The sequence below is a fragment of the Cnephaeus nilssonii genome, assembly GCF_951640355.1.
Source record: "Cnephaeus nilssonii genome assembly, chromosome: 6".
NCBI lineage: Eukaryota > Metazoa > Chordata > Mammalia > Chiroptera > Vespertilionidae > Cnephaeus > Cnephaeus nilssonii.
In genome coordinates, this window is record NC_137077.1 from 3,731,075 (window position 1) to 3,744,455 (window position 13,381).

General features: G+C 61.0%; 1 protein-coding gene across 1 annotated transcript; it reads right to left on the minus strand.

Moving 5' to 3' along the window:
- Window positions 1-12,169: 12,169 nt before the first annotated feature.
- On the minus strand, window positions 12,170-13,172 carry SMIM45 (small integral membrane protein 45; the record flags this gene model as incomplete). The annotated part of the gene is made up of 2 exons (XM_079775490.1): window positions 12,170-12,175; window positions 12,972-13,172. 2 exons carry the CDS (start codon window positions 13,170-13,172, stop codon window positions 12,170-12,172), a joined length of 207 nt encoding a protein of 68 aa, XP_079631616.1.
- Between the last annotated feature and the right edge of the window lie 209 nt (window positions 13,173-13,381).

Below are 13,381 nucleotides of genomic sequence, written 5' to 3' on the forward strand. Positions count from 1 at the left end.
CCCTCCGCGCGCTCTGCCCACCCGCCCGGCCCGCGCCCGGCCGCGCTGCCCCTGCGCCCCGTGCCGCCGCGCCCGCCCGCCCGGGACCTCGCTCCGCTCGCTCGGCGCCGCGCTGCCCCTGCCCGCGCGCACCGATGCCGCCGCCGCCGCCGCCGCTGCTGCCACCCGCACCACGTGACCCGCCGGCCCCGCCGAGAGCCCCTCCCCCGCCCACGGCACCCGCGCCGGCACCCGCTCCCCGCGCCTCCGCACGCGGGAGCGGGCCCCCGGCTGCAGGCGGCCCGGGAGGCACCCGGGGGCGCTGTACTCGCAGGCTCGGTTTGCCGGCCCCAGGAAAGTGCCCGCAGCCCGGCCCCGGTCCCCTCCCCGGACTCGGCTCCCGCCTCTTACTCTCCGGGCTGGGGCGGGGCGGGCGGCGCAGGGACCGGGGGCGGCCGCGGCGGCGGGGCGCGCGCGTGAGTCACGCGGTGGTTGGGACCTGGCGCTGGGTCGGCGCGGATCTGCCCGCGGCTCTGAGTCAGGGGCCCCGGTTCCAGGCTGGCTCCGGGAGGGTGGGCCTGTGACCTTGCGCTGCTCGGGAACTTCCCTGCCCCTTAATTTTCCCATCAGAAAAGTCTGCTGTGCCTTCGAGCAGCACTGATGGCCAGGCCCCGGGGGACGGGGAGGAGGGTCACCATCGCTGTCCTCCAAGGCTCGGGTCTGGGAGGGGAGACAGAAAGCTGGGCTGTCCTGATGCAGGGGTGGGGATGCCCAGGGCTCCGTGGGGCATGGAGGGGGGCACCCTGAGGAAGGGCGTGCGGAGGACCTCTTGGAGGCAGCGAGGGCCTGGACGGAAGGGAAGGAGGCGGGAGGGAGAAGGGAGGGCGCTCTGTGGAGGGGGCGGCAGAGTGTGGAGCCCAGCGGTGGGAGCTGCGCTGCGTGGGTGGAGGCTCAGGGCTCGGCGTTCCCAGGTGCAGTGACGCAGGGAACCTCCAGGCGGATATGGAGCTCAGAGGCCGGGGGAGTTCGCAGCCTGGGAAGCAGGTTGAGGAGCTGGACTTGAAGGGAAGACTGCTAAGCTGTGAGCGCTGCCATCGCAGGAGTCCGAGTGGCAGCTGTGAGCAGCAGGGAGCGCCCTGGGGGCGGGGCTGTGGCAGGGCAGGACCGACCCCGAGGGAGAGGCGGGGCAGACAGTTGGGGGCGGGGGGTGAGTAAATCAACAGCGTTGGGAATAGACTGGATGGGGTGGGAGGAGGACACCCAGGTTTCTGGGTGAGAGCCGGACCAGGCAGGGCAGGAGGTAGCTCTGGAAGAAAAGGCTGCCGTCCGGCTAGAGGGGCCAGCAGGCCTGGCCGCCTGCCCTTCAGGAGAGAGGGCGGGCTGAAGGCGGAGCGAGTGCTGAGGGCGCAGAGGGAGGCTGGAGACTGAAGCTGGGTGAGCTCCCCCAGACCCAGTGTGCAGCGTGATGGGAAGGGGTCTGGCACCCGAAGCCCAGGGAGCCTGTTGGACGGGTGCCTCCCCAGCATCCGCCAGATCCAGACTCCCTGAGCCTTGGGAATGTTGGGAATGAGGTGGCCCAAAGCAGAATTCCAAGATCTGGGTTCCCCCTAACTCACTGCCACCAGCTAGCTCATGACTGTGAGCATGTCACAGCCTCTCTGAGACCCAGTGGCGGTCTCTGCTCGTGTTGACCTATTGCCCTGCTGCGTAGGACTTCCATGTGGGCAAGTTCCCAGCTCACCTTTCAGGACTAAAGGGAAGGGAGGATTCCAGGTGAGGCGCCTTTAAGCAACAGGTATCTGCCTGAAAGGCTGACCCCCAATGACCCAGGAGGCCTCAGGGGAAGTCCCTGTTCACAGCTGGAGGAACAAGGCAGTGACAACTGTCAGACAATCGCCACTTATTGACGTGCTGGTTTGCTTCAAAGCTGCGCTCACCTATAAATCACCTGATTACCCCGCTCCCGGGAACACCTAAACCGCCCCCCCCACCCCCCGAAGATGCTAAAGGAAGGACTGGGCACAATGGATCCTCCACAAGTTACCCCGTAAACCTCCCTGCTAGTGGCTTCCCTCAGCCTGATTCTTGACTGGCAGGTTGGGACCCGGCTCCTGGTGCATCCCCTGTGGTCTGCCCCGCAACCCTGCCCCCCCCCCCTGCCAGTGCATTTGACTCTGACCTTAGAGTCCACCTCCCCTTTCCCACCTATCCAAGTGTAATCTGTCTCCAGGCCCTCCCACCCCCCTCCTGTCCCTTCCCCCCTCCCCCCAGTAGCCCAGTGCATCCCAGCCAAGTGCTTTGCATTTACCTTTGGTTTTTCTGGCCGGGTCTGTGGCAGCATCTGCTGTAGCATGTCCCAGGGCTGAGTCTCTGCCTCTGCTCGGCATCGGTGGGTAGGTGGTAGTGTCCAATGTGGTCAGGTGAATGGCACTGTCAAGTGTGGTCTCTCCAATGGCCGGGTTTAGGGGGGCTGGCACAACGGAACCCATGCATATGCCCAGCCTGCTTGTGTGCAAGGCAGGAGAACCCGTAGTTATGTCCCGCCTGGCTGGATCCGCTCTGTCCAAAGCCAGGACTCCGTCTGGCCTGGCTGTGCCCAACTTGACCGGGTCTGGGGCTGCCAAATCCTCAGCTGTGGCCCCTGTAGTTGTATATGGCTTGGCTGTGCCTGCTGTGGCTATGGCTTTGCCCAGCTTGTCTGGGTCTGGCGTTACCGGATCCGTGCCCAGGCCCTGCTTGGCTGTGCCTTCTGTAGCCAATTCTGTGGCTGTGCCCAGTTTGGCATCCAGAGCAGGGAACTCTGTGCCTGTGTCCAGTCTGGGTGTGTGTGATGTGGCTAAGTTGACAGCCAGGCTGGGGCTGTTGGTGGCCATTGTGGCTGAATGTCTGACTGTGCCTCCCATTGTGTCCAGAGTCACCAAATCCATGGCCCTCGCCGGCGCCATGGTAGGGATGGTCCTTTGGAGATGCAGCCGGGGTCGCAGGGTACCCCTGGGCCTGGGCCTGCCTCTTCCTGGGGAAGCTCTGGCAGGCACTTGGGCAGCCGTGGGGACAGGGTGCCTCTGGCCCGCTGGGCCTGGGCCTGCAGGGCCTGGTGGATCCTGGGCCAGCCGGGGTTGGAAGGGGAGGGCCAGGTGGGAACTCACCAGGGGCTTCTCCATCACGGGCATCCTGCTGGGTTTGGCCAGCCCTGGGTTCCCTGGGCCCTCAGAGTGAACCCTGCCCCCTGGCACTAGGATCAGAGATGGTGACTCTGGAGTGGACATCGTCCCTCTTCCATGGACAGCGGCCTTCTTGCCCAGGGTGGGCACCTCTTCCCAGGCCTGGCTGTTGGGCCGGAGCGTTAAGGAGATGGAGCTGAGCTTCCTGGGCCCGAGGCTGTTGCCCGTCTCCTGCGGGAGCACGCTCCGGGCCTGGGCTCCGAGACCTGGCCGGCCGGGAGCCTGTGGGATGTAGCTTTGCGAGAAGGCATCCAGACGGACGGTCTTCCTGAGGACAGGGATGAGAGGGGACACCCTTCCGGGGAGCCTGGAGGGGTGGGCAGGGCGCCCCAGCAGGTTGCCTTGGGAGAAGGAGGGTCCAGGCCCTGGAGCTCCGCGCGGCTGCATCTCAAAGTCGTGGTCCTTCCAGGACGTTCGTCTTCCCCTGAGGCAGTCAACAGAGAGGGCCAGGCAGCCATGAGGCTGGGCTCGGGGTGCCCGCCCTCCCCTCCTGGCCAGCAGCTCACACTGCAGGGCTGAAGGGGCCGCGCTGGGGTCCTCGGTGGAGGACACATGTCCCTTCCTGCAGTCCTCCCGCCTCCGCCTGTGACCCCCCCGCACACCCACACACGGCCCTCACACACCTGCCCAGGCACCACACCGTGGACATGCGGACTGCTCCACCAACACGGCCTCCAGGAACAGGCTGCTCCTGTTAGGAGGGAGCTTGGGGGCCCAAGTGTGTCCCCTCTCTTTTTAAAAAATATTTTTATTGATTTCAGAGAGGAAGGGAGCATGAGAGAGAGATAGAAACATCAATGATGAGAGAGAATCATCAGTTAGCTGCCTCCTGCACGCCCCCTACTGGGGATCGAGCCCACAATCCAGGCGTGTGCCCTGACTGGGAATCGAACCCAGACCTCCTGGTTCATAGGTCAGTGCTCAACTACTGAGCCACGCTGGCCGGGGCGTGTCCCCTCTCTCTATGGACAACTCCGTGGAGGCCACACACTGTGTTCGGGGACTGCGGAGAAGGGCAATGGTTATGTACCTCTGCCTCTTCTAGAAGGTGCCAAAGGGCTCTGGGTTCCCACCCGCAGCAGCCAAAATAGGAATCAGGCGTCCAGGTAGGAGGCTGAGGGGTGAGCATTTACTTGGGAACAGGGTCTGCATCTGGGGCTCCTGTCCCGAACCCGGGAAGAGCCCTGGGCTGGCCTGCTGCTGGAGCCGGGACCGGAGCCTGAGCTGAGGAGGACCCTGGGGAAGTGGGCCTCAGTGGAGAAGTGACAAGTGCTCGCAGGAGGAGCAGTGAGCCAGCCCCCGTCCCTGCCCCCAGGGGACCTGCCCCCAGGGGACCGGCCAGGCAGAGGAGAGGCAGGGCCATGCTAGAGCTGCGTGTTGGGGTCAAGGCAGGGAGGCTGGGCCTGGGGGGGTGGTGCACACAGCAGGCCCAGAGGTGAGGAAGGGTGGCGTCTTCCTGAAAAGCCACCTGGGGGTTCCAGACTATCTGGGAGGGGAGGGCAGGGGTGCAGGTGCGCTGGAGCCCAGGCCAGGCCACGGCGATGCTCAGGTCCTGGGAGCTGACCAGTCGGATCTGCAGGTGGGAACAGCACCCCGGAGCAGTGTGACAGAGACATGGGCGGGGAACAGAGTGGAGGCAAGGGGGTCGGCAAGGACACTGGGAAACACTGTGGGCTGGGAGTGGGGCGGTGAAGGCGGTATTACGCGGGGAGAAGCCACAGGACTGCCTGCAGGTGGCGAGTAGGGGAGAGAAGAGGTGGTGGGGGCTCCAGATGGTTTCTACGTGGATGAGAGCCCTTCCCTCTGGAACGAGGCTGGAACATGATGCCGGGGGCCAGGCCAGGGCCGGCAGGAGGGCGCTGGGAGAGGGGGCTGCTGTAGCCAGGCCCCTAAGGTCTGGAGCAGGGGCCTTCGCCATCCCTCACCCTTCATCCCTCTGCCGACCTCCATCGCCCCCTGCTTGTCATATCCCTGCAGCCCTGCACTCAGGCCCTTATTCCCAACCACACGTACCCGGGCACATGCATTTACCCTGCACCATAAACATCTGCCCTCAGGGTGCGCACCCACACCGCGCAGGCCAGGCCAGGATTTCCAGACACAACTCCCCCCGCCCCCCCCCCGCCGCTACAACCCTCCCCCCGGCGCCTCATCGTCCCTTGTCCTATCCCTCCCCCTACACACAAAAACACCCACCCACCTTGATCAGAGAACAAGAAGGTCCCGCGGTCTTTGGTCTGGGAAGTTGAGGCTGGTGCAGGCCCCTCACCTGCTCTGTGCCCCGAGTGTGGCCATGGCAACACGCTCAGGGGCCTTGTCCCTGTGGTCCCCTCAGTCTCCAGGCCGAGGCCCAGCCCTCTCCTGACCTGTCCCAGCAGCCGCACCCCAGCTGGGCTGGGCTCCGGGGCAGGGAGAGGCTGGCCTCTCAGGAGTGGGCGGCGTGAATGGCGCTCTGGAATCCCGAAGGGCCATGGGAGGCTCCTAACAGTCCGGCTGGGCTGCCTGGAGTCAGGGCCACCTGGGGCTCCGCGCCTGCTGCCTGCCCTCCCCGAATCTGCTCTCCCACAGACTCTGACGCCTGGAGGGCTGCCTCCAGCAGGGAGAGGGGGACACTTCAAACATGGCCACACGGACACCGTGAGGTGATCCCAGTGCCAACCTCGCTTCTGCTTGCCCTCAGGATTGCCCCCACATCCCCAGTTCTGTGACCCTCGGGCCACCTTGCCCCAGCTCCTGGAGGCCACAGGAGGGCCTGCTCCCTGAGCCCCGCCCTGTTTGCTCCGCAGGCCCCTGCCCTGAGGCCCTGAGGACCGGAGCACAACCCAGCCCTGGCCTGTGGGGCCCACAAGACCACCCCGCCTGGCTCGGCATTGTGGGCTGGCCACCCTCTTCTGCCTCCACCACGCAATCGTGAAAATAAAGATGGTGATGATCGGAGCTGCCCTTGGCTTCACTTACGAAGTGCCAGGGCTGGGAAGGAGCTCAGAAGACGGGCGTGTGGACAGCTCCTTCCGGAAACTCAGACCCCGGGGACCGCAGCCACATCTTCCCGGCACTCACCCTGCACCAGGGCCCGGGCTGTGTTCTCCCGGCATCTCCTCTCACCGCCTTGTCACCTGCTTTGTGCTGGCGAGGACATCGCCGCCCACACCCCGCTGTGCGGTCAGTCTGTTCCCCGGGGCACTGCTCTCCTTAGCGAGGGCGCTGCTGGGGCCACGCCGGCCAATGGAACGTTCTGTGATAATGGAAATATTCTATACCCATGCCGGCCCGTGCGATAGGCGCTAGCCATGGGTGGCTATTGAGCACTTAAAATGTGGCGACCGCGGGGAGGAAGTGAATTGTTTATTTTGTTTTATGTAGTGGCTATCATGTTGCACAGCAAAGTTCTGAAGGGCCTGGATTCATTCTTCACGGGGTCCCAGGGCCTGGCAAGAATCAGCCTCAGTAAGTTTCTGTAGAATCCATGAATCCATAAATGAATGAATGGTGACTATATGGACCTAGGACCTTCCCCTCATCCGTTCCCTCCCATTGGAGCTAAAGGTTTTCAAACTTGCCTGTGCTCTTGTTACCAGGGCAACCTGCTGGCTGGCCAGTGGGTGGGGGAGGGGAGCCGTCTGGAGTTCTAACCCCCTTCCCTTCTTGCTTTGAGGCCTGCGGGCCAGCCAGACTTGAGGAAGAACAGAGGGTTTGAGGGAGGGGCGGCCTGGCCAGATAGGGTAGGGGAGACCGGACAGGTGCAGAAATCCTGAGCTGAAGTCAGGGGCCCTGGTCCTCTCCCCACTTTGGCCAACAATTCATTCTGCAACTTCTATCAGATCCCTTGCCCTTCTGGGCCTCAGTTGCCTTTTCAAATAGGGACCAGATGTCCACATGTAGCCTCTTCTAGCTTGAACTCTGGAATTCTTTCATCTCACTCCCTGCCGGGCTGTTAAGACCTCCAGAGCAAGGAATGAGTATCATTCATCTCTGTATCCCCCCTCCCCCGCCCCGCCCCCACCTGCCTGGGTCTCTCCTCCCGCGGTGAGGGCCTGGAGGATAGCACCTGCCCAGTATGCCCAGTACAGTAATTACAAACCTGGGTTCCGCTGCCCTCTAGTGGCCCAAAGTGACAATTACTTCGTGTACACAACCTTCTTTCCCACCTGAGGAAAGATTGACATGCCTGGAAGTGGCCTCAGAGGACAGACCACCTAAGCAAAAAAATCACTGTGGTGGCCTCCCAGACAAGTGGCACAGGTTGTGGAATCTCACACCTGGGTTTATTATAGCTGTGTGGTTTTGAACAAGTCACAGTCTCTCTGAGCTCCAGTTCCTCCATCTGTAAAATGGGGATTGTATCAGCCAGGATGGGTTAAATTATGCTGCAGTAACAAACAATTCCAAAATCCCAGTAGCTTTTAACAACTAAGGTTTACTTCTCATTCGTGCTTCGTGTGCACTGTGGTTTGGGACAGCTGAGGCTCTGCTCCATGTCATCTTCATTATGGGGCCCAGCAGCCACCTTCAGGAGCCGCTGGTCATTGTGGCCGAGGGGAGGGAGAGTGCTGAATCCCGCACCAGCTACTAGGTGCTTTGGCCTGGATTCATTTCTGATCACAACTCGCTGGCGAGAGCTAGCCTCATGGCCGCACCCAACACGAGGAGGTGTAACCCCGCCACGTGTGAGCGCTGAGGAGCCAGAAGTATTGGGTGAACAGCACTGTGACCCACTCCATGGTTGTAAGAATGCGTTGAGGGGTGCAATGAGCTCAGTCCATGTTAGCCATTAAAACCATTGCCTTGCAATTCTGATGTCCTTTTTGATTTATCCTCATGATTTCCTGTGACTTCAGGATCAATTCCAGCTGTTCACAGCTGAGGACAGAGAGGGGCATGGACTTGCCAAGGTTCACACAGTGAACCAGTTGCTGGACACCGAGTCTCCAGGATCCGAATTCTGTACCCCTCCCCCATGACGGGTGGGGCTGAGGGGGTCTTCCCCGCCCCGGGTTCTCTGTAGGGTGCTGATGGACATTGGACAGCCCTCTGCCCTGCTCCCAGAGCTGGTCTCTCAGCCTTCCCAAGCCCTTCGGCTCTGGCAGAGTGGAGAGCCGAGGGGGCGGAACAATGAGAAGCCTGTGCCACCCCACAGGCCAGAGTCCGAACATTGTAGCCATTCCTAGGCAGGGACCCTGCACATTCCCCCTCCTGTCCTGCTCTGGGCCCAGCCCAGACACACCCACCATTTCCTGACAGCTCCCAGGACTTTGTAAAACCCCCCAAGGCATTTTATTATTTTTTAATACATTTTAATTGATTTCAGAGAGGAAGAGAGAGATGGAAACATCAATGATGAGAGAGACTCAATGGTCGGCTGCCTCCTGCACGCCCCCTACAAGGGATCGAGCCCACACCCCGGGCATGTGCCCTGACTGGGCCCAGGGCGTTTTAAAAACTTGCACAACAGCTTGACCCCCTGGAAGCCTGCAAGTCTCTCTAAATCTCAGTCTCTATGCAGATGGGTAGCTTTTGGCAAGACTTCCAAAGAGACTGGCCCCAGGCATCCAACATACTCCTTCCCGGAGGCCCAGCCCAGTGCCAGGAGGCTTTGCCCTGAGACAGGAAGACACCGCCACTGCTCTCCGCAGACACATGAGCAAACTCACAACACAACACTAAGGCTGGCGTGGGGAGAGCTGCTGGTGGGGTCCGGAAGGCTTCCTGGCGGAGGTGGCAACTGGAAGTTCAGCAGGCCCTCTCCCTGGACTTAACCCTTCCTGGAAAAACCACTTTCTGGTTGTTCGGTCTCCCCCTCCCACCACTTACTGGCATTCCGTGCTTCACCCACATGACACCACTCACCAGTCTAAGAAAGGACTGGGATTCTCTCTAGTCTCTTGCCAGCTCCTTTTCCCCTTTCAGGGAAAACTCTTACTGAGCCTTCAAAACCCAGCTCAGCAGTTATATCCTCCAGGCAGCCTTCCTGGGCGAGCCCCTGCCCCGGGAGTGAGGCACCTCTTCAGCTGGGCTTTCCCGTTCCTCACACACGCTTCTCTGCTACAACCAGTTTTACAATTTGTTCACACACCCATCTGCCCCTCCCATTCGTCAGCTCTTTTGACTCAGGGGCCATATCTTCTTGGTCTTTGCATTCTCGGTGCCAGGCCGAGTGCTGGGGTGGAGCAGGTATGTGACACGCCTCTGCAGGGCTCCATGTTCATGGCTGTATGTGCACGGCATCTACACAGGGTGTTCTTTTTTTAAAAAAATATATTTTATTGATTTTTTACAGAGAGGAGGGGAGAGGGATAGAGAGTTAGAAACATTGATCAGCTGCCTCCTGCACACTCCCCTATGGGTAGGTGCCCGCAACCAAGGTACATGCCCTTGACCAGAATCGAACCCGGGACCCTTGAGTCTGCAGGACGACGCTCTATCCACTGAGCCACACCGGTTAGGGCTACACAGGGCGTTCTTCCCGTCTCCTTTGACATTTGCCACAACCCGGTGAGGCAGGCGGGGCCGGAGCAATGGGCAAACACCAGGTCTCTATGGAGACGTTGACGTGAGCTGAGCACAAAGTCAGGCTCTGGGAGGGGGCATTTTCCTGGACTTTAATCATGTGTGATTCTCAGTGTCCGGCACACAGAACTGAGGGGTGAATTCATGAGTCTGAGAGCTAAGGAAACTCGCCCAAAGTCATGCTATTCACTCATTCATTTACTTATAATTGTCGCCCATTTCTTCCTTGGAGAACTTAGGCACTTCTCTGCTTATTTTATTTTATTGATTTTAGAGAGAAAGAGAGGAAGGTAGGAGGGAGGAAGAGAGAGAGAGAGAGAGAGAGAGAGAGAGGAACATCAACTTGTTATTTCACTTACTTATGCATTCATTGGTTGACTTTGTTGTTGTTAATCCTCACCCAAGGATATTTTTTCCATTGATTTTTAGAGAGATGGGAAAGGAGGGGGAGAGAGAGAGAAAACATCCATGTGAGAGAGACAACCAATTGGTTGCCTCTCACAAGTCCAGAGCCTCCCAATGTAAGAAGTTTGTTCCTTCAGGGACGGGAGCCCAGAGTACATTGGGGCCGGCAGTGCAAGAGAAACGGAGGCAGAGCTGGGCTCGCTCCCGAGGGGCGGTGTTGGTCCCTTCATTCCTGAGCGGGGTGATCTGGAAGGTGCTCCTCAGAATTCCCAGTCCCCTGCCCGCCTGCCTCTGCCACACCCCGACCTGGCAGCCTGCACTCAGAGCCCAGCTCACATGCTCACCAAACTCAGGGGGTTCCTGTCTACCCTCCCCCTGCTTCAGACTTCCAGTCCCAAACCCAGGGGGGCAGTAACCCCGGGGAACCCTGGGCGGCTTCTGCCTGAGCTGGTTTCCTCCTCCATGTAACAGGGTCCTCAATACTTCTTGGGTGGTTTTTTTTTTTTTCTTTTTTAAATAATTTTCTTATTTTCAATTACAATTGGCATACATCATTATATTAGTTTCAGGCGTTTACCTAAAACTTCTCGTTTTTCACCAGCATCTCTTCCCTCCTTTAGGTAGTAGCTGCTACCTACAGCCACAGGCCACGTGACAGTTGTGGGGTCCAGAGCTGCCTGGCAATCCGGGCACCCCATTCCCTGAGCTCATGAGCCCCGAGGGCCCATGGGAGTCCACACCCTGGGTTTTGGCAGGAAAGCAATCAAGGTGCCGTCCCCTGAAATCAAGGCACTGAGTTCTGCGTGAGCTGGGACGGCCGGGCACCTTAGGCTGCAGCTGCGCGGAGACGGCCCACCTGAGAAGGAAGCAGGACTGAGAGGGACAGAGGGTGGAGCCGGTGACGGCCTGGAGCCCCAGGTCCAGCTTGAGCCCAGAACCGACCCCTTTTATTCCCGCTGTTTTCTGTCTGGTCTCATGTGCCTGTAAGAGTCCGGGCCGTAGTGAGGGGACGCGGCCTGGGGTGGGAGGGTTAGGAGATCCCGGCTGTGAGGCTCAGAGCAGCAGGGCTGGCCAGGGTGCGGCCAGAGAGGTGCCCAGGACAGGGAACTGAAGGACGCGCTCAGCTGTGACCCTGAGGGCCCCTCGGCCTCACCCTCACCCTGCTCCTGCCTCTGCCCCAGGGAGGAAGAGCAGCAGGGCCCTCCAGGGGAGAGAAGGCCGCTCTGCCCTCCCTGGCTCCTTCGAGGACACGTGAGAGTGAGCCCTGGTCTGGGGTCAGCAGAGCCAGTCCCCCTCTCAGCCCACTGTCCTGTGGCCTCAGACAAACCCCTGCACAAATGGAATGGTAGCTGTCTCACCTGTTCCCCCTCACTCAAGGAAGTGGACTTTTCACATGGACATGTAGCCACCCAGCTAAAGACTACACTTCCCAGCCTCCCTTGCAGCTAGGAGTAGCCATGTGCCTAAGTATTGACAGCGGGAGTGCTGCTGGGGATGTAGAGGATGCCCCTGGATTGGGCCAACTTCCCGGTACAGTGAAGCAGCCAGAGGGGAGCCACTCGGGTCCCTGACCACTGTGTGGCACCAGCTCTGGACAACCTCCCCCCTCCCCCCACCTGAGGGTACCATGGGGCCCTGCTGGGTTTTTTTTCATCTCTGTTCCTAAATTTATAACCTAGCGGGTTCTCTACCCGAAGGATTCCTGGGAGGGGGGCAAGTGCTCCTGGTGGAGACCCCGAGGTGTTCAACATCCTACAACCCGGGACAGCCCCCATGACAGAGAGCGATCGGGTCCAGAACGTCACGGTGCCGCTGTGAGAAATTCTGCTCTGCCCCCTCGGAGGTCCATCCCGATCTTGAGTCCTACCCAGCGAGGTGATTGGCATGACCCTGCCTTCAGGGACGGAGACAGTCCCGCAAAGACAGCGCGAAGTCTTTTATTGCAATAAATTAAGATGGAAGCCCGAGGAGGAGAGTGAGGGCCACGTGAGGCTCCACACGGGAGGGGGCCTCCAGGGTGGGGTGGGGGCTGGGGGCCTGGCTCAGGGGTGCTGGGCTCAGCCCTGGAATGCAGAATAGGGATAGGGAAGTCCAGCAGAGGGAGCGGGGAGCTACTGCTGCTGCTGGCCCCCACACTGCCCACGGAGCCCACCCCATCCCCACACCTCCCACCTCGCCTGGGGCCCCCACTTTCCCTCTCACCTACACACATGCCTCCCCGCCACGTGTCTGTCCACTTTGTTCAGTCCCTCTCTCTCTCTCTCTCTCTCTCTCTCTCTCACACACACACACACACACACACACACACACACACACACACACACATACACCTCCTTCCCCTATGGTCTTGCCCCCTCACACCCCTCCACACACACCTATGCCAAGTCTGAGTCCAGAGGGGTGGGCTGGTCTGGACCAAGCCGACCTCCTTCCAGACGGGCCTTCTCCTTGGGTGAGCTTGGTAGCCTGCGCGGACGCTGTGGGGTGGGTGCCATCTGAGGGTAACTGGGGACTCGGTGGGAAATGGGAGCCCGGGAGGCTCAGGACTCAGGTGGAGGGAGGGGCAGGAGTGCTGGGCAGCACAAAGGCACTGGGGGGCAGTTGGGGGTGTCCCCGGAGCTGGAGAAGGCGGGCAGGGGGGAGCTAGCTTGAGGTGGGGAGCAAGCCCTGGGCCAGCGGCAGTGACACCTCAAGGCACCCGGGTGCCCATCTTTCCACAGCCGGGGTCTGCCCGGAGCACCCAGGGCCGTCTGCGGAGGGATGGCCTAGGGCCCTGAGGTGGTTCCCCCCCCTGCCCCAGGCCTCCAGGCTGGGAGGGTGCCCGGTGCCCAGCCCCAGCCCAGAGCCTGCAGCTCAGGCCTCCGGGCCGCCAAAGGCCAGGTTGTCGCGGACCATCAGTGTCTTACGGAGGTCCCGGTCCGCCACGGGGCGCTGCATCCGCCACTTGTGTGCCTCCTGCAGGCCGGGCTCGAAGTAGTAGATGCAGGCGCCGAAGCCCACCAGGATGAGGACAGAGACGACCAGGTACACAGGCACGAACCAGTCCAGGAAGTGCGGCATCGCGGCGGCCTCGCTGTGGGACACGGGTGGTGAGGGCCGGCAGAGCGACCCTTGTCCTGCCCGCCCATCCGAGGTCCACAGAGGTCCACAGAGCCAGGGCCCGAGCGTCACTCCACAGACGGGAAGGCTGAGGCTCAGGAGAGTGGGGGGCAGTGTCTGGTCAGGACCGGCCCCTGACCAAGCACAGAGCTGCCCCGGGCTCCTACTCA